We start from the raw sequence: 19,606 nt of genomic DNA, 5'->3' as shown, positions 1-19,606 counted from the left end.
GATTTTGTGTAATGCTTTATGTTGAAAATTGAGGTGGATTTTGTTTATGATAAACAGGATAAACTGGGATGGGAGGAAGGTTTGGTTTTGCATAAGGGGCGGGATTATGATAATTGGAGGACTTTGCGAGAGTAAAATGGTTTGATTATTTGATTTTGTATTGTGGTTGTTATCTATGTTTTTGGTTGGTATTATGTTTATATGGTTGTTTTTGTTGGTTGGTTGTTATTATGGTTATTAATAATACGATCTATAGTTGAAATCTGAGCCTAAATAAAAAGAAAAAGCAAGTGATTAGGTTTATGAGCAATCTAATTACTTATTCGTTTAAAACGCTATATAAAATAAAGTTTATTATTAATTTGCTGGACAGAGCGGTGAACATTATTATGCATAAGACAAAGATAACGATCCTGATCAGTTTAGAAATCTGTGTACGCTGTAAGGTTTTTACTTCTTAAACTTTTAAAATACACATTTTGAATAGAAAGAAATCCTCTTCCTGGTACAGTATGTATAGCAAACCAGCACGTCTTTTTTCTCCAATCAGAGGGGTGTCAGATGGTGTCAGCCAATCACCATTCTGAAGCCCTACCATAATCTCTGGTATGGGGAGACCCCAGAATTCTGTCCCATAGTTTAGACAGATGATAGATACTTTTATTGATCCCGTGAGGGAAATAAAGTAAATCATTTTCATTTTAGGAAATTATTAAACGCTCGGTTAAAAGCAAAGGAGATTGTCTGTTATAGTGGACATAAAAACAAGAGTTCGCTGGCATTATATCCTGGAAGACACAGACCGGCGCCAGACCGGTAAAATGCCTGATGAACTAGGGATTGGACAGTTTCCAAGTGCTTGTACAATCGATGGAAATGTTCAAATAAATGTGCAAAAGAAATAAACAAAATAATCATTTATTTCTTTATCATATTGGGTAGCTAATGTCCTCTCTTTGCTAGATAGTGGCTGTGTTTCTGCGTTGGGTAGCAACGGGTGACTGTTCTCAGGCGGAAGATGTAAACAGCTTAATGTTCGTGTTAAATAATTTTTTTAAATTCAATTAAACGGGCACAGTTAAGACATTAAATATACATATACATACTGTATACAGTACAGTTTGCATACGGTAATATGTTTATGTTACGCGATTAAAAAATAAATAAATAAAAATGAAGAGTCCAGCACCAGCTGGATTCGAACACACAACCTGTCAGTTGGTAGTCACGCACCTAGACCAGTAGGCTACAAGACAGCTCGCATGAACAGGCAGGCGAAACAGCCCTACACAGCCCTGCCGCAGTACACGGATATAATCATACCGTTATTAAATTCTTGAGGTACGCGATACCATATTATATTCCCTTTTAATCAAATTCTAAAAGTATGGTTGTTGACTCCGGTATCACGTTAGTTAAAGACTTCGAAGCTTACAATGTTTAGGGAGAAATGGAATACTGTTGTGTATTTTTTTCTATAAAGTACCGAGACCAGCTATATACTGTATGTTTACGTTCCAAAATTAATATCGTTTATGGCCTTCACACGCGTTACAGTATGCTCCTATTCTTTTTATGCTCAGCTACTAAGATTTCCCTTCAGTGGTAAAATTCAATAACTACAACGGGCACAGTAAAGACGTTTACAGTAAGTCTTTCTACGACAGACCAACGGACCACGAGTGCCCCTGTCGGTCAACCAATCACGTACTGCGGTATTTTGCGTCATCGCGCGTCACGATGCACGACGCCGTAGCCAATTACCTCCGGTACGTGTCTGTACCGCGCACTTTGAATGGCTGCATCTGTAGTTGTTTTTGTTGGTTGGTCGTTGGTTGGTTATTATGTTTATTGTGTCATTTTTGATTATTGGATGTAATAATCAAAAGAGAGAGAGAGAGAGCGAGCACCTTCTTTTTACTTTTGTAGCCAAAGGGCCTTGCAGATCAGATTCCCTTCCCCCTACGGAAAGACAGACACATGTTTTCACAGTTTAGAAGCCGCTCTGGAAAGATTTAGATTTAGAAGCCCGTGGAAAGATTAGATTGTAAGCTTTTTTATTTTTGAAATACATTTTAGAAAAGTGTAATTTATACTAAAAACCTATACACCACCTGCTATAAAGATACATATTGTAATACTTTTGGGTTCGGATAGGACGGACACAAGAACTCAGACTTCAGAACTCAGAACTCAGAGTTAAAGCAAGTTAAAGTTAAAGCACCTTGAATTGAATTGGATTGAGAGAGAGAGCACAGCCAGGACAGACAGGCAAATAACATACACTCCACAGACATTCACAACAGCGACATATCATAAAACGTTTGCACATATTGTTAAATCATTACTTGTTTTTCAGGAAGTTAAAAAAACACTTGAATTACTTATCCAGTCTCTCTAAATAAAATTATTTTTCAAGCAATGCAACTAACGTCCGGCAATGTGTTTTTTTAATCCAACAATGACAGCCACATCTTAAATCTTGTCAGTGAGCTCTTTTTTCTCTATTTGAATTGTGGTGATTCAAACAACTTGGGATAACAAACGATATTAGTTTTGGAACATAAACATACAGTATGTAAACTGTATATGGCTGGTCTCGGTACCTTAAAGAAAAAATACACACCAGTATCTATTTCTCCCTAAACATTTTAAGCATCGCAGTTTTTAACTAACGTGAAATAACGTGTATAAAAAGTGGTAGTTTTAAGCTTTTCTGTGAATACGCTGGATACCGGAGTCAACAAGCATACTTTTAGAATTTGATTAATACGGAATATAATGTGGAATTGCGTATCTAAAGAAATTAATAAATTTGGTTTCTGTCAAAGCGCAATGAATTACTGACAATGAATTAGTGTACGATCTATAGTTGAAATCTGAGCCTAAATAAGAACAAAAAAGCAATTACGCTGTGTTTATGTAGAATAAGTGATTAGGTTTATGAGCAATCTAATTACTTATTCGTTTAAAACGCTATATAAAGTTTATTATTGATTTGCTGGACAGAGCGGTGAACATTATTATACATAAGACAAAGATAATGATTAACATTAAAAGACATTTAATTAAACACGGGTTTGTGATTTAAATGGGAATGGGGGTGACGGGAACTCTTAATCTAAATAAAAATAAAATAAATAAAACAGGTTTCGATAGTTAATAACCACGAAACATGGGTGATTTTTCTTCCTCCTGATCAGTTTAGAAATCTGTGTACGCTGTAAGGTTTTTACTTCTTAATTAAACTTTTAAATACACGTTTCGAATAGAAAGAAATCCTCTTCCTGGTACAGTATGTATAGCAGACCAGCACGTCTTTTTTCTCCAATCAGAGGGGTGTCAGATGGTGTCAGCCAATCACCATTCTGAAGCCCTACCGTAATCTCTGGTATAGGGAGACCCCAGAATTCTGTCCCATAGTTTAGATACAGTAGATGATAGATACTTTTATTGATCCCGTGAGGGAAATAAAGTAAATCATTTTAGGAAATTATTAAACGCTCGGTTAAAAGCAAAGGAGATTGTCTGTTATAGTAGACATGAAAACAAGAGTTTGCTGCGGCGTTATTGGAAACCCAAATTTAACAAAAAATAGCTGGCCTTATATCCTAGAAGACACAGACTGGCGCCAGACTGGGAGAATGCCCGCAGCGTAAAAGAAAATGCCTGATGAACTAGGGATTGGACAGTTTCCAAGTGCTTGTACGATTGATGGAAATGTTCAAATAAATGTGCAAAAGAAATAAACAAAATAATCATTTCTTTCTTTATCATATTGGCTAGCTAATGTCCTCTCTTTGCTAGTTACTGGCTGTGTTTCTGCGTTGGGTAGCAACGGGTGAATGTTCTCAGGCGGAAGATGTAAACAGCTTAATTTTTGTGTTTAATTAAAATTCATTCTATACAGCAATCGCATATTTGGGTACCGTTTCATAAAACTTTCATGCTTAAAATGTTTAGGGAGAAATGGAAGACTGGTGTGTATTTTTTCTTTAAACTACCAAGACCAGCCATACACAGTACAGTTTACGTACATACAGTAATGTTTATGTTCCTAAATTAATATCGTTTATGACCTTCAGATGCGTTATGCTCCTCTTCTTTTTATGCTCAGCTACTAAAATTTCCCTTTAGTGGTAAAATTCCATATAACTATTCAATACTAAGCGGATTAAAATGTGCACAGTAAAGAGATTAAATGATTAAATCTTTTCACTACTAACCAATGCACCACGAGTGCCCCTGTCGGTCATTTTGGCCGGCCAATCACTTACCGAGGTGCCCTGCGGTGGCTTGTGGGTAGTTTAACGTACCGCGGGTTTGTACCGTGCATTTTGAATGGCTGCATCTGTATCTACCTGTGCAAGATAACACACACTAAGGAACACTTTAATTTGCAATTTATGATTTCATATATAGTGGCTTCATATGCAATTAATATGTAAAATATTAATTTAACTTTGAAGCGTACAATCACACCTATGTGAACACAGTTGACTGCTTCCTGTTATGACTCAGCTGGCTGTTACTGACAGCTGCACCTAACAGGGAGGCAGGGAATCCAATTGCAGGGGTTCTGTATTTTCAGGGGCCATTAGAGTTTTCCGAGGAGAAGAGAGAAATGGGAAAATAAAAACAGGATCAGAAGACAGGGCTGGAACAAGCTGGGAAGAATGAGAAAGGTGTTGGCAGGACAGGATTCACACAAGATCTTGGTCTCTGGGTCTCTCGGAAATCAGGGGACCAGGGTTTCTAGGAAATCAGTTTCACTGATAGTATATCTGAAAGTGTGTTGCTGAGCATAGCAGGAGCTCAGTAGCTCAATGACATAGCACCTTTTTCATGCCATTTCATGACATTTCAGGGATAAAGTAGGGAATCTGAATTTAATTAATTGGAAGACTGGCTTGCTAGGAGGAAAGGCAAACCAAAATGTAGCCTGATCACATGCTCTAACAACCAGCTAGAGCATTTCCAGCTGCATCACTTCATCAACTTCTGCCCTTCCCTCAAGTATACACTTTTTATATCTTCCACTACTCTTCCATTTCTAGACATAAACCTATCCATTAACCATCCACGACTCTCTACTTCTGTCTATTACAAATCCACAGATTCACCGAGCTATCTCCTGTACAGCTCATTTCACCACAAACTGTACATATACTAAAAATTATCTCCCTTTTTCACAGTTCATCAGGCTACAAAAACTCTGCTGTGACGACATGGATTTTCAAAACCAAGCCCTCAAAATGCACTCTTCTTTCATCAACAGAGGATACCTTACCCATGTTATTGACAGGGCCCTCTGCCAAGCCAAAAATGGCCCTCACATCATCAACTCAATCAGGAACTCCTGAACTCACAACTGCATTCCATTGGTGCTTCCCTACCACCCTAACACCCTTTCTATCCCCAGGACGATTAATGACAGCTTCCCCATCTTACAGGATGATCCCTCCATCGGTACCCTTTTTTCTGACTGCCCCATCACCTCATATTGTCGACCACCTAATCTGCGTAATCTTCTTGTTCACAGCTCCCTTGACCTCCCACAGCAATCATCCACACCAGGCACTTTCCCCTGCAACAGAACTCACTACCACCCTCATTCAAGACCACTCTGGACAATTCCAGATCCTCAAACACCAACTCCTTAATGTCAAAAGAAAAGTCACTTTGGGTCAGCAAATTTATGTAAATGAAGCACTGGGAAAGTGCACTTTGCCCATGTTTGTGAATTTGATCTATAGAGAAGTTATGCACTGGAGGTCACATAAAGATGTTGATGGTACATCACTTTGCAGAACCGTGCATGAGAGCATTGAGCATCTGTTTTGGTCTTTGGAAAACAAGTTAAGTTCCAGATTTGTGTTTAGAGCACTTGGATACATCACAATAGCCAAAGCTGGTCTCAGTGAAATGGAACTGGAAGATATCCTTTCCCTTGACAACAGTGTTTTAAGTGACATTATGGTTAGTACCAACATCAAGAACCCTCTCAGAATCACCTACAATCTCATTGCTAAACTCAAAGAAGAACTAGAAGGATATCTCATTGAAAGGCAAGTAAGAAATGTGACATTGCTTGTATGGGCCAACAGGCATCTCTATCTGATTGCACAGAAGTTGTATCTCAACAATGAGGAAGATGTCCATCAAATGCATAGTCTCCTGGCTGAGTACTTCCTAGGGGTGTGGTCTGGTGGAAGAAAGAAAATATTCCACTATGATAATCACTTTGCTTCTCTTGATTTAACTCAAAGGAATCCCAACCACACTGAAAAGTCAGTGTATAGAAGAAATATGATGGTTTACATTTAATGCCCAGGGGGTTGGCTTGAATTTAACCCTACAAGTAGGCCTCTACTGTATAAACTTCCAGAGATATTACAACAGGTTTTGGGGACATCACTCTAGATGGAAATTGCCTCTGCAGGTTTTTGGTGCTATACCCTATAATGCCAGATAAATTGAAATCATGGGACAAAATTCTGCCTAGATTTATTTGGGAAGGAAGAAAACCACAGGTAACACCTAGAACACTCAAATTTTCCCCAACTAAAATAATTATTTTCCACATCTATACTCTTACTATTATACAGCTCAGTTTAAGGTTTTAATAACTTGGATGAATGGCAACTTCTCAGCAAAATAGAATATTAATAAGTGGAAAAGTACAGTTTCACAGTCCAAAGACATGCTGATAGGTTCATTGTTTTCTGGAAAAATTCTTCCTGGTGTGAATGTTAGCATGTCTGTGTTTGTGTCTGTATCTGCCCTGTGATGGGTGCCCATTTTTTGCCAGAACAGGTGTTTTTTCCCTGCTGTGTTCTGATGAAGATTCTTTTGTTTTACCAAGAGGTTAATTAACCAGAGAAAAGAAGAAAATTCCCTTTGATCCTCTGTGTTTACAAGCCTGTATGCTTACCTGCTAATGTGCAACCTGGAACTCATTTTTTAAACAATACACCTTCCCCAGCCGTAAGAGTTTACACAATAAATACACAGGTTGGATATTATATTGTTGTAAGGCAGCACATTGATATGGTGCCTCTTCTGCCCTTCTGCCTCAAAACACTGGTAATTAAATAATGAAATTGATTCTGGCCTGGGGCGCCTTCTTCGTGGAATGTTCATGTTCTGGTTTCTTCTCACATGCTGTCTAGGTTAATTGACATCTCTAGATTGTCCCCCATTTGTTTAAATGAAGCTTCCAGACTCCAGAATCATTTTGATATTGTATCTGACTGCGAAGCATGAAATATTGTTGGCAATTCTTAGGGTAGTGAATTCTTCCTTCCTGCTATGAATTGGTCACACATCCATAGGTGACCACAATTACATTTAACTTCCATAGGACAGACTGCTGTCCCAGGATGCCTGAATTAAGGAATTTAATTATCTGTAATATTTTGTTTGTCTTTTATTTCAGGCTTATGCTTGGCTCCAGAAGGAAATGGGGCCTGACACAGATCCAGTAGTAATTGTGAGGTTTCTGGGATCTACTGAAGTATCTTCTGACCTCCACAGTCTACTGCAAAGTATCTGTGAACAAATAGCAATCAACTACAGATGCCTTATACATTTTAATCCACCTAAAATTCAGGATCTTAGGGAGCTGATAGTGAACCTAATGAGTGAATCTTCATTCCATCGTCCACTGATAATTGTATTGGATGCTTTAGAACAACTTTCAGACAATGACGAAGCACGCAAACTATGGTGGCTTCCAGTACACTTACCACGGTCTGTGAGAATCATCATTTCCACACTGCCAAACAAGCATGGGATTCTACAAAAACTGAGGTGCCTTATACATGATGAGAATAATTACATTGAGCTCCTGCAGCGTGACAGGAAAATGTGCAGCCAGGTACTCAAACACCAACTCCTTAATGTCAAAAGGAAAGTCACTTCGGGTCAGCAAATTTATGTAAATGAAGCACTGGGAAAGTGCACTTTGCCCATGTTTGTGAATTTGATCTATAGAGAAGTTATGCACTGGAGGTCACATAAAGATGTTGATGGTACATCACTTTGCAGAACCGTGCATGAGAGCATTGAGCATCTGTTTTGGTCTTTGGAAAACAAGTTAAGTTCCAGATTTGTGTTTAGAGCACTTGGATACATCACAATAGCCAAAGCTGGTCTCAGTGAAATGGAACTGGAAGATATCCTTTCCCTTGACAACAGTGTTTTAAGTGACATTATGGTTAGTACCAACATCAAGAACCCTCTCAGAATCACCTACAATCTCATTGCTAAACTCAAAGAAGAACTAGAAGGATATCTCATTGAAAGGCAAGTAAGAAATGTGACATTGCTTGTATGGGCCAACAGGCATCTCTATCTGATTGCACAGAAGTTGTATCTCAACAATGAGGAAGATGTCCATAAAATGCATAGTCTCCTGGCTGAGTACTTCCTAGGGGTGTGGTCTGGTGGAAGAAAGAAAATATTCCACTATGATAATCACTTTGCTTCTCTTGATTTAACTCAAAGGAATCCCAACCACACTGAAAAGTCAAACACAGACAAGTCTTCCTTTGATAGACAGACTCCAGAGCAGCCTTGGGTGTTTCAGTGCAACTTACTAGAACCAGATATATTCTTTGTCAATCACAGGAAGATGACTGAGCTTTTATATCACCTGACAAGGAGTGGACGGACGGATGACTTGATGTTTGGAGTTATAATGAATTTCAGCTGGCTCTACACAATGATTAAAATTGGTCAGTTTGAAAAAGCACTTGCAGACATTGACTTTGCTTATAGTTACTCACAGGAGAAGGAGCTCAAGTTTCTTGCAAGTACTCTACGCAGCATAAAAGTAAAGGTCATGAAAAACCCTAGCTCTCTTTCTGCTGAATTGCAACAGAGACTTTTGCCTGTTGTTACTTCATTGCCAAAACTTAGACACTTGCTACTAGAATGTGACAAAGATGGTCCAAAGTACTGTTCTATTGTTCCTTTGCATTCCTCAATGGATGTTACATACAGCCCTGAGCGCCTTCCTTTGTGCTCAAGTTACATGCAAATTGTCGAAATTCTTCCAACGTTTGCCCCTACCATTATCATTGCTGCACTGGAAAATGGATCTATCAGCACCTGGGATGTTGAGTCTCACCAGCTTTTAAGGCAGATTGATACTGCTCATTCTGTTGTTCTTGGGATAAAACTTACAAGTGATGAGAAATATCTTGTTGTGGCTACAACTAAAAACACTTTGCTCATATATGACAACCACAAATCTTGCTTGTTGTCAGAGGTTGAAATCAAATCAAAACACTGTGGAATTGCAGGAGGGATTGCCTTTATAAATGGTTTCACCTTGTCTAGTAATCACGCTCTCGCATGGCTAGAAGCAAGCAAAGATGTCAATGTGATAGACCTTCTTTATGGATGGCCCTTATACCAATTTCACTGCTGGTATGAAGTCACTTGTGTCCAGTGTTCTCCAGATGGAATTTATGCTTTTTGTGGTCAGTATCTAAATACCACATCTATATTTCATTTAGGAAGTGGAGAAAAACTAGCTACAGTGACATCAGAGTTTTCTGGGGGATTTGTAAAATCTCTTCTCATTTTAGACACTATTCAGGAAATGGTGATGATTGACAATGAAGGAAGCCTCTCAGTCTGGAATACTGAAGAAATTACAAACCCCCAGATAATTGAGGACTATGACTGTAGAGGAGAAGACAATGAAGTTGTCAGCATTGAACTGTCAGAAGACCAAAGTGCCATTCTTATTTGCAAGGCGAGAAGCATTGAAGTTTTAGACACAAGCTTGTGGAAGATGGCAGAAAAGTTTAAAGCAAAACTAAGTGAACGTTTTATTTCTGCTGTTCTATCCAAAAGTGCAGAGTGCATTGTTGCTTCCATGGAGAATACTTCATCCATTTTTGTCTGGAGGAGGGACAGTGGTCAGTGTATGGCGAGTTTGCTTGAATTATCAGGATCTATTGTCAAGTTAATAAAATCTAATCATCACAACTTGTTGTTATCTGTTACCACTAGTGGTGTTGTCTCTGTCTGGGACATAGACATTATAACAGCGATGTCAAACATTGACAAAACTGGAAAGCCAATCCAAAACCTGCTACTGAGTGGCCGAGATGAATTTATCTTTACATTGGATGGATCTGAGTCAGTACATAAGTGGAACTTCAGTACAGGCTTCATTGAAAATGTGTTTAAGCACGAGGGCAATGTGGAAAATTGCGTGTTGACAACATCAGGAGATTTAATGGTCACATCAGATGACAGATGTAATCAATATGTCTGGCATACCTCTACTGGCGAGAACATTTTCCGAATTAATGGGCAGAAGATATCTCAACTTCTTATTACACATAATGATCAGTTTGTTGTCTCTCTTTGTGAACAGAATGCATCTAGAGTCTGGAGGCTAGCTACAGGACACAAAGTATGTAATATACTTGTAGCATTACAGAATGCCTTCATTACGACTGCAAATACATTCCTGATTGGTATGACCAAAAATAAGCTGCTGGCTGTTAGTCTGTGGTCAGGAAGTGTGTCAAAGAAGTTTTGCTGTGATGATGGCGTTACCATCGTCAGTTTTAAGCTCATTCCAGATTGCCCTGATTATGTTGTTTTTATCACATCCACAGAAACAGTGTACATCTGGAGTGTGGCAGAGGAGTCCATCTGCAGACGTGTACAACTCCCAAACAATTTTTTGAAAACACTGGAAGATTTTCAGATCTCACCAAATGGAAAACTGGGAATTGTGTCCAGAGGAGATGAAAATATCAATATTTTAGATTTGCATAGTGGCAAGCTAAGGATTGTTCATGCCTCTGGTGTCCTTTGGCGACAGAGACTCTCACGGGATGGTCGTTACCTGGTATATATTTGCTTTCAGAACAGCGATGATGATGATGATAGTGGTTTGGTCTCCAACCTAACTGTTATGAGATTAGCTGATGGCAAGAGCATCGGTGCTTGTTCACTTTATAAAACCCCAACCTTTTTCAGCCTATCTCAACGACATCTCAATATAATTGTGGGATTCGATGATGGGAGTATAGGGACTTACACAGTAGTGGACCGCGTAGATGCAGCCCTAAAAATCAAAATTGCTACATCAAACAGCCGTCAAATTGTCAACAATGCTTCCCAAAAAGTGCGTCCCAAATGTGCAACTCACAGCTGTAAAACAATTGCAGACTGTGTTTGGAGAGAGTCTACTGAGGTTTTTTCAAGAGAAAGTCCCATAAATGTGTCGGATTCAGGTGAGACAGAGGCAACACCAACCAAAAAACAAAACTGTTGTCATGACAGAGTATGTTCAGACAATTAAGTTTACAGTTTCAATGCTGCAGATCAGCAAAATAACATCAGCCACACTGTTAATGAAAAGAATTTAGATGTATAAAAGCTAACAGTTGTGGCTTCAGAACTCAATACTTTCATAAGCCTCATTTTAAAGTTTTGATTTTTTAAGCTTAATTTTACTGAACATTTATTTGATTCAAGTCAGCATCCTCTTAGTTGTTTCACTGTAGGGAAATATAAGTTAAATATCCTGTTAATTTGATCTTCGCTGGAGGGAGTTGAATATTTTTATTAACTATTTTGAAAAGATCCTTCCTAATTCAGACACTATTTTTGTTAATTTGCACTGTACCTATGTGAACCTCTTCACTGCTTAACATTATGAAAACCTGATGGACAAGTTTCCCACTAATATAGTATGAGTGACAAAGTGATGAAAAATATCTTGTGCATATTGTTTACTTTGCTCCTTGTCATTAGTATTTACTTTTTCAAAAAAAGTCTGCAGACACTTTGACTATATGACAGCAATGATACAGAAATTGACTTTTTAGTACTGGTATACATTTACATTGAACTGCTTAAAAATATGGATAGCTTTATGCAAACAAATTGAGTGCCTGAATTTTAAAAGATTTTCATAATGTTTGTTGGAACAAAATAAAGTTACATGGAACATATTAAAATTTTACAGGTTGCAGTTTTGATGATGTTGATAAATGTTATAGATTCATTTTGTTTTTGATTGACCCAGATTTTTTAATTAAATCTGTATAAACTGATTAACAAAAAAAATCCATATTAAAACCTTAACAAAAGTTAGTGATTTAAAAACCAGACTGCACTGACCTTGAAGCGCATTTTTTTAACAAAATATTACACCAACAAAACACCGGTGGAGTAAATCACTGACTTTTTAATTAAATTAAAAGGCATTTGACCATTTAGAAATGCATTTCATTAATCCATAAATATTTTAAGACCAGTCATTAATATCACATATTATATCATTTTCAGAGACATTCCAATGTGGTTGCCTCAAACACAATTGTGTGTAAATGGGTATTTTATGAGGATTTGAGTCTCTGAGTATATTCAAATAATTTTCTTGGGCAGTTATTTATTCTGTGAAAGCTATCAATCTGGGTGTAGAATTTCCTCTCAAGCATGGAGAATACTTGCAAGTTAGAGCTGTGCTACTAGTTGACTATGTTTGGGGTGACATAATTGGCTGAGCTTCACCAAAGCAATAAGTTGAAGTTGCACACTGAACTGTGATTGGTAAAAGCTGTCAATCCTAGATCAGTATGATAGCATGGCTAACTTGAATATTTATGTTGGAGAATGTGTCATGTTTTATGTGGACGCTATCGTGTAAGTAGTACTGAAAAGACTTTAGCTCCATAAAAAATAATTGGTAAGTCTGTCAAGTTGCTTAGAAATTGACATAACTGTGTGAATGACAATAGGGGAACATCTAGACAGCTGATGAAGGTCAGAATGTACTAGCAATCACTTAGTGTGTATTTAGTATATCTAGAAAGCATATTTAATTATTTAATATTTCTTTCTTTAGTCTTTCCAACTTGGAATAGGCATAAATGTTACAAAATGGAACTTTGTTCATTGTGAAAAGTTTGTTAGCTGCCTTTTCCTTACATGACAGAAAATGGAATAACCACTATTATATTTAAGTATGTACACAACCTTGTTGTGTAAAAGGCTGGAACTTTTATCTTTACCTGTAGTTATTATGAATCTAAAGGGCTAAATATTTCCTTATATATGTTTGTTTATTTTCAATAAAAAACACCAAGCTATTTCAGTTATCCCAAGAAAGTTGTGAGCTTTAAATAACACTGATACCTTCCCACAGTGAGTAAACCTTATAAAGTAAACATTGATATATTTGCCAAAGCTTCCGAGTTTAATTTTTTGTTGTTTGCAAGTTATGGTCTTTTATGGCTGGAACGTTTGACTCAGTAAAAATGTGATCTTTCAACGTAAATAAGTTGCAGTGCCTTGTAAAAGTATTTAGACCCTCGCAAATGTTTCACATTTTGCTGCTTTAAAGCTTGCATTTGATCAATTTTGACGTAGCGATTAATATTTGTTGTATACACAACCTACACCACACTTTCAAAGGAAAAACATTGAATGAAGTAAAGAGTAATTAATATTACAGAAAAATAGAAAAGTCATGATTGCATAAGTATTCAAACCCTTTGCTATAGCAAAAAATAATTGGTGCACAACTTAAGCCACACAATTAGAGGAGTCATTTTAATTGCATGACCAATGAGTAAAATTAGTGTTGCCAAAGCAAAACAAATACAATTAACATAAAACAATCTACAGCCATTTACAATACTTCCTGTTTGTGTGAAATATACTGATTCTCTTGAAGAGTAGATACACCTGTCTTTATAAACCCCGGTGTCCTGGCCAAATTTCCCATTGGCCCTTACCAATCATGGCCTCCTAATAATCCCCCTCTATGAATTGGCTACATTACTCTGCTCTCCTCCCCACTGATATCTGATGTGTGGTGAGCGTTCTGGCCCACTATGGATGCCGTCGCATCATCCAGGTGGATGCTGCACATTGGTGTTGGTGGAGGGGAGTCCCCATTACCTGTAAAGCGCTTTGAGTGGAGTGTCCAGAAAAGCACTATATAAGTGTAAGCAAATATTATTATTATTATTATTATTATTATTATTATTATTATTATTATTATTATTATTATTATTATTAAAGCCCCTCAAGTAGTGCATTTCAGGCAACCATGATGACCAAGAAGCTTTCAAAACAACTCGGGGTTAAAGTTGTAAAAAGGCACACAACATTTCAAAGACCTATAATATCTCTTTGAGTATGGTAAACTTGATCATTAAGAGTAGAAGACACCCAGACACTGCCTAGAACATGCTGGCAAGGGATACCCATGTGAGGCTAATGGAACCATTGTGTTCATTGGCTGAGATAAAAGAAAATGTTCTTATGTCAACAATATTCCAGTCAATCCACAAAAGGGCTTACATGGAACTGAAAAAAAAATCAAACCACACATGGCATTTGCAACAAAGCAACTACATGATATTGCAAGCATAAGGCAAAAGATTTTGTGATCATCTATGTGTGACAATACATGACATTACAATACAGAAAGAGAAAAAGCCAAAAGACAATAGAATGGAGAGAGGAACCAAAAACTCCTCTGAAAGGAGAAAAAAAATCTCTAGGGGTCCAAGGTCAACTGGCTGCCCAACCTCTCTGGGAATGCTAAGATTATACAATTCTATAAAAAGTACTAAATGTGGAGTATTAGGTCTTCCATCATGTCCTTCTGTGTGCTGGTACTCCATCTCCACTGCAGATCTCTGTAGACCAGCAAATCCTCCTAAGCGATAGCTGTATTGTGATGTCCCTCTTGGATCCATGATGCAGTGATGCAGCATCCAAGACAAGTGGGGAGGAGAAAAGGATAGTTTGGTCAGAACAGATGTATCTACCTGGAAGGCCAACACTGAGACACACAATGGCATGTACAGCAGCACCACCAGCCATAGTTGCATCGAGCTATGATGTAAGGTGTGAGTTTTCAGTCTGGATTTAAATCCTGAGATTGACTCGCATCCTGTACGTAGGCTGGCAGACTATTCCATTAACTAGGAGCTCTGTAGCTAAAGGCTTTACCGCCAGCTGTTGAAGGTGCGATAGGTGCTTCCTCATAGTAGGGCATTATAGTAATCTAATCTGTTGTATACAAAAGCATGTATTAGTTTCTCTGTGTCTTGAGTGGAGAGAAAATACCTTAGTTTTGTCATATTTCTTAACTGTAGGAAGCAAGCCTTCAATACTGCATTAACAAAGAGTTAAATAAGAGTCTTGTTTCTAAGATTATGCCTAGGTTACGTGCCGAATCTTTCAGGCTAAATTTTAAACCCTCAGAGTTGAGTACTGAGGTTATAGCAGTCCTATCCACACTATTGCCTCCAAACAACAGAACCTCAGTTGAGTGACAAAATGTTTTCACACATCCAACACTTTACTTCATTAATACAGTTAGCTAAAGTGACGATTGACAAGTTGTCATTAGGTGTAAATGAAATGTATATTTGAGTATCATCAGCATAGGAATGAAAGTTAAGATAATGCTTTCGTATTATCCTACTTAGTGGCTACATGTACGGAGAGAACAATGCTGGTCCAAGCACTGATCCCTGTGGTACCCCAAATTTAACTTGTGACAGCGCCGAAGCAGTACAAATATTAGATGTTTGAACATAGTGAAAACGGTTAGTTAAGTAGGAGGTAAACCACATCAGGACAGTTCCACATAGGACAACCTAAGACACAAGCCTGTGTAGCAAAATACAATGGTTAACTGTATAAAGGCAACACTGAGATCTAGGAGCACAAGCACTGTTGCATTCCCTGCATCAGCTGCTAACAGAATATCATTTACAACTCTTGTTAATGCAGTTTCGGTGCTGTGGCCTGGGCGGAAACCAGATTTGAATTTCTCAAGTATATTATTTGAATCTAGATATGACTAAGTTGGATAAATTGGGCCGCAACTATTCTCTCAAGAATTTTAGATAAAAATGGAACATTTGAGATAGGTCTGTAGTTATTAAGTACTTGTGGATCCAAATTTGATAGCAGTCTAACAACTTAAATGGGTCAGGTACAACACTTGATGCAAGAAATGTGTTCATCATACTATTTATAGGTCCCGCCAGTACTTCAAGGGAATCTTTAGCTAGTTGGGTGGGGATGGGATCTAGCGGACAGGTGGTTGACTATGTCTTAATATTTTTTTTGCTCAGGTTCATTAACTAATTGAAAAAACACTGAAAACAATTCTTTGCAGCCTGTTTGATTGTGTTTGAAGTCTGATGTTGTTAATTTTATTGTTAAAGTAGTCCATGAAAATATCACTACTAAAGTTAACTGGTACTGTTGAATTATGGTGGTGGCAGCATTCTGCTTCTCATCAGCAAGGACTGGGAAGCTTGTCAAGACTGATGTGAACATATATGTACTGGCACACCCTAGAGGAAAACCTGCTTCAGACCTAAAACTGGGACAAAAATTCACCTTTCAGCAGGACAACGATTCAATGTATAAACCTAATGCTTTAATTTAATACACTGGATTGATTTAAGAATAAGAAAATTGATGTCCTTGAGTGACCTTGTCAAATTTTTGACTCAAATTCTATTGAGAATCTGTGGAAAAACCTAAAACTGCAGTCCACAAGCAATACGCAAGTACCTTGAGAGAACTACGACAAATTGTCCAGGAAGAATAGTCACAAATTACACCACATCATTGTGCAAAACTGGTACACACTTTATCCAAAATGATTTGCAGAATGACTGACAAAGGTGATTTCACCAAATGTTTGGTAAATATTTAATCTAAATACTTAAATACTGCAATCAACATATTTCAGTTTTTTTCATTTTGAGCATTTAGGGTTTGAACAAAATATTAAGTTTAAAAATATGTGTATGGATGGTTGTCTAATTTTACAAAATAAGGCATCATAGGCAGTGAATGAATACTTTTGCAAGGCACCATACTTAAAAATGTAGCTAGCAATGTAAGAGAAAATAGTATTCTTTCTCAATTTCTATTGGAATGCTTGTTTAAAAGTAATGTGAATGTGAATGTTTCAATATAAGAGCCATTAAAATAGTATTGTATGTTATGTAACTTGAATAACTTTTACTACTTTCATGTTTGTAAATGATAGAAAATATACTGATTCAAAATGTTTTTACGGTATTCTTTGTATTGTCAAGACAGATTTACCTGTTTAGAGATTTATATTTTCATAATTGTTGTATTTCAATTTTGTTACAGAGTTGTATAATTAGAAATATTTGGAAATTATGTATGAAGCAATATAAAATAGTGTGTATGCATTGTTTGTTATGCATAATTTTAAAATAATAAAATGGTTGAAGTTCACTTTTTGTGTATTTTAAAGTACTGTTGTTGCCATGGTGGGGAGCTGGGCTGAAATTATACTTTAATTTCTGAAATAATCTTTTAAATTCTGAATTATCTTTCAAATTTTTGCTTACAAATATAGTACACAATTACACAACTAAGTTTACATAACATTACAAAGAGTTTACCGATCTTTGTGCAAATACAGATGCAGCCACTCAGAACATGTGGTAATACTCATTATTATGGCATTAGAGGTGCTACAGCACAGCGTGGTGTACTTTGTTGTGTGGTTCACCGGCCAGAGACAATGGATTTGTGGCACTTATGGTGCATTAGATGTTAACACAGTTAGATGTTAGATGTACGTTAGATGATTTCTTAATTTAAACTGCTTCCCTATTGTACTTCTTTAAATCCACTTAAAATTGAATATTAATATTGAATTAAGTACCTAATGGAAATTTTAGTAGCTAACAATAAAAATAACAAGTATAAAGTATCTGAATGTCACAAACAATATTCATTTATTAATATAAATATGGTATACTTACTGTATAGATCTGGTAGTGGTTGTTGTACAAACAAGTTGTTGTACTTTTATAAATCCACTTATTAGGGAATATTAATATGGAATCACATAACAAAAGTGACATTTTGGTAGCTAAAAATAAACATAACTGAAGTATAATAACATCTCTGAATGTCATTAGTGATATTCATTTCTGAGTAAAAATAATGAAAAATAATATACATGTACAGTAGCAGGTAGTGGTAGCTAAAAATAAAAAATAAGTGACACAACAGGATTTCACATTCTTCATAAACATTTTCCACATCAAGGTCTTTAACTCCGTCACCTCCTCTAGTTATTTTAGAAAAGTCTTGATGTGCTCCTTTAACTACATCTGTTGTAATGGAAAATAAAATGTGAATTGGAGTGACACATTGGTGGCTGAGTGGTGTAATTCTGTTCTAAATCATGTGATAGGGTATGGGTTTGAGCCCAGTAAAAATCCAAGTTATCTTTTTAACAAATTCAAGTACAGTAGGTAGTTGTGCAGCATGCATAGGCTGCAAAGGAACAGGTAAAGGTCTATTCCAAGCTGAAAGGAAAACAGACACAACGTTTTGACTGTGGAGCCCTTTTCAGGTGGGGAAATTGGCAGTTAATGAAGCATGGGAGAACAAAAGACAGGGTAGTTGGGTGGAAGCAGGGAGTCGGGGAGAAGTTGTATCAACACTCTGAGAGTACTGGAAGAGAGGTGAGAAGTCAAAACCTGTAATTGAATGGAGAGGTTGCACCCACCTGGAAGATTCAATGGCAGTCAAAGTACTGTATGCCAGTACACTCACCACTCATCAGCTATCAGTGGGGAGGAGAACAGAGATTAAGCCAAATTTAAAGATGAGATTATTAGGAGGCCATGATTGGTAAAGACCATGGGGAAATTTGGCCAGGACATCAGGGTAATACCCCTACTTTGAGAAATGTCCTGACATTTTTAATGACCACACGGAGTCATGACCTCAGTTTTACGTCTCATGTGAAGGGGTGCCTTTTTAACAGCATAGTGTCCCCATCACTATGTGATGGGGACACTATGTGATGTGATGTGATGTGATGGGGACCCCATGTCTTCAACGTGTCCTTGGCCCAGGCCACTGTACCTAGCTGCTTCAAGACGACCACCATCGTGCCAGTACCGAATAAATCAGCCCCCACATGCCTAAACGACTACCGCCCTATTGCACTCACCTCCATCATAATGAAGTGCTTTGATAAACTACTTATTCCGCACATTAAAGCCAGCATTCCAAAAACACTGGATCCTCTCCAGTTTGCCTATCGCACAAACCGCTCCACAGAGGATGCAATCTCTATAGCTTTACACACCACACTAACCCACCTGGATAAAAGGAACACCTATACAAGAATGCTGTTCATTGACTTTAGCTCAGCATTTAACACCATCATACCCATAAAACGTTCTACCAAACTCAGGGCTCTAGGTTTCGATACAACCCTCTGCAGCTGGATCCTAGACTTCCTCACCAGCAGACCCCAGACTGTCAGGATTGGCAACCTCACCTCCAACACACTCACCCTTAACACCGGTGCCCCTCAAGGCTGTGTGCTCAGCCCACTGCTTTACTCCCTGTTCACCCACGACTGTACTGCTAAGTTCAGCACAAACACCATCATCAAGTATGCTGACGATACCACAGTCGTGGGCCTGATCACTGACAATGATGAGACTGCCTACAGGGAGGAGATAAAACAACTCACAGACTGGTGCCAAACCAACAACCTATGTCTCAACATTAGCAA

General features: G+C 37.6%; 1 protein-coding gene across 4 annotated transcripts in view; it reads left to right on the top strand.

Annotated features, from left to right (window-relative positions):
• nwd2 (NACHT and WD repeat domain containing 2) overlaps positions 1–17,292 on the top strand; it is a 211,979-nt gene extending 194,687 nt beyond the window's left edge. For all 4 annotated transcript variants that reach the window (XM_088627888.1, XM_088627905.1, XM_088627881.1 and 1 more), the window contains exon 8: positions 7,439–17,292. In XM_088627888.1, the coding sequence (XP_088484014.1) occupies positions 7,439–11,335 (3,897 nt within the window). In that variant the 3' untranslated portion in view covers positions 11,336–17,292. The remainder of the gene's footprint in view (positions 1–7,438) is intronic.
• Positions 17,293–19,606: the final 2,314 nt, after the last annotated feature.

This window comes from Lepisosteus platostomus, chromosome 1 (genome assembly GCF_059453375.1).
Source record: "Lepisosteus platostomus isolate fLepPlt1 chromosome 1, fLepPlt1.hap1, whole genome shotgun sequence".
Classification (NCBI taxonomy): Eukaryota; Metazoa; Chordata; class Actinopteri; order Semionotiformes; family Lepisosteidae; genus Lepisosteus; species Lepisosteus platostomus.
Note: the sequence above shows the minus strand (reverse complement) of the source record. Positions and strands in the feature narration are given on the sequence as shown.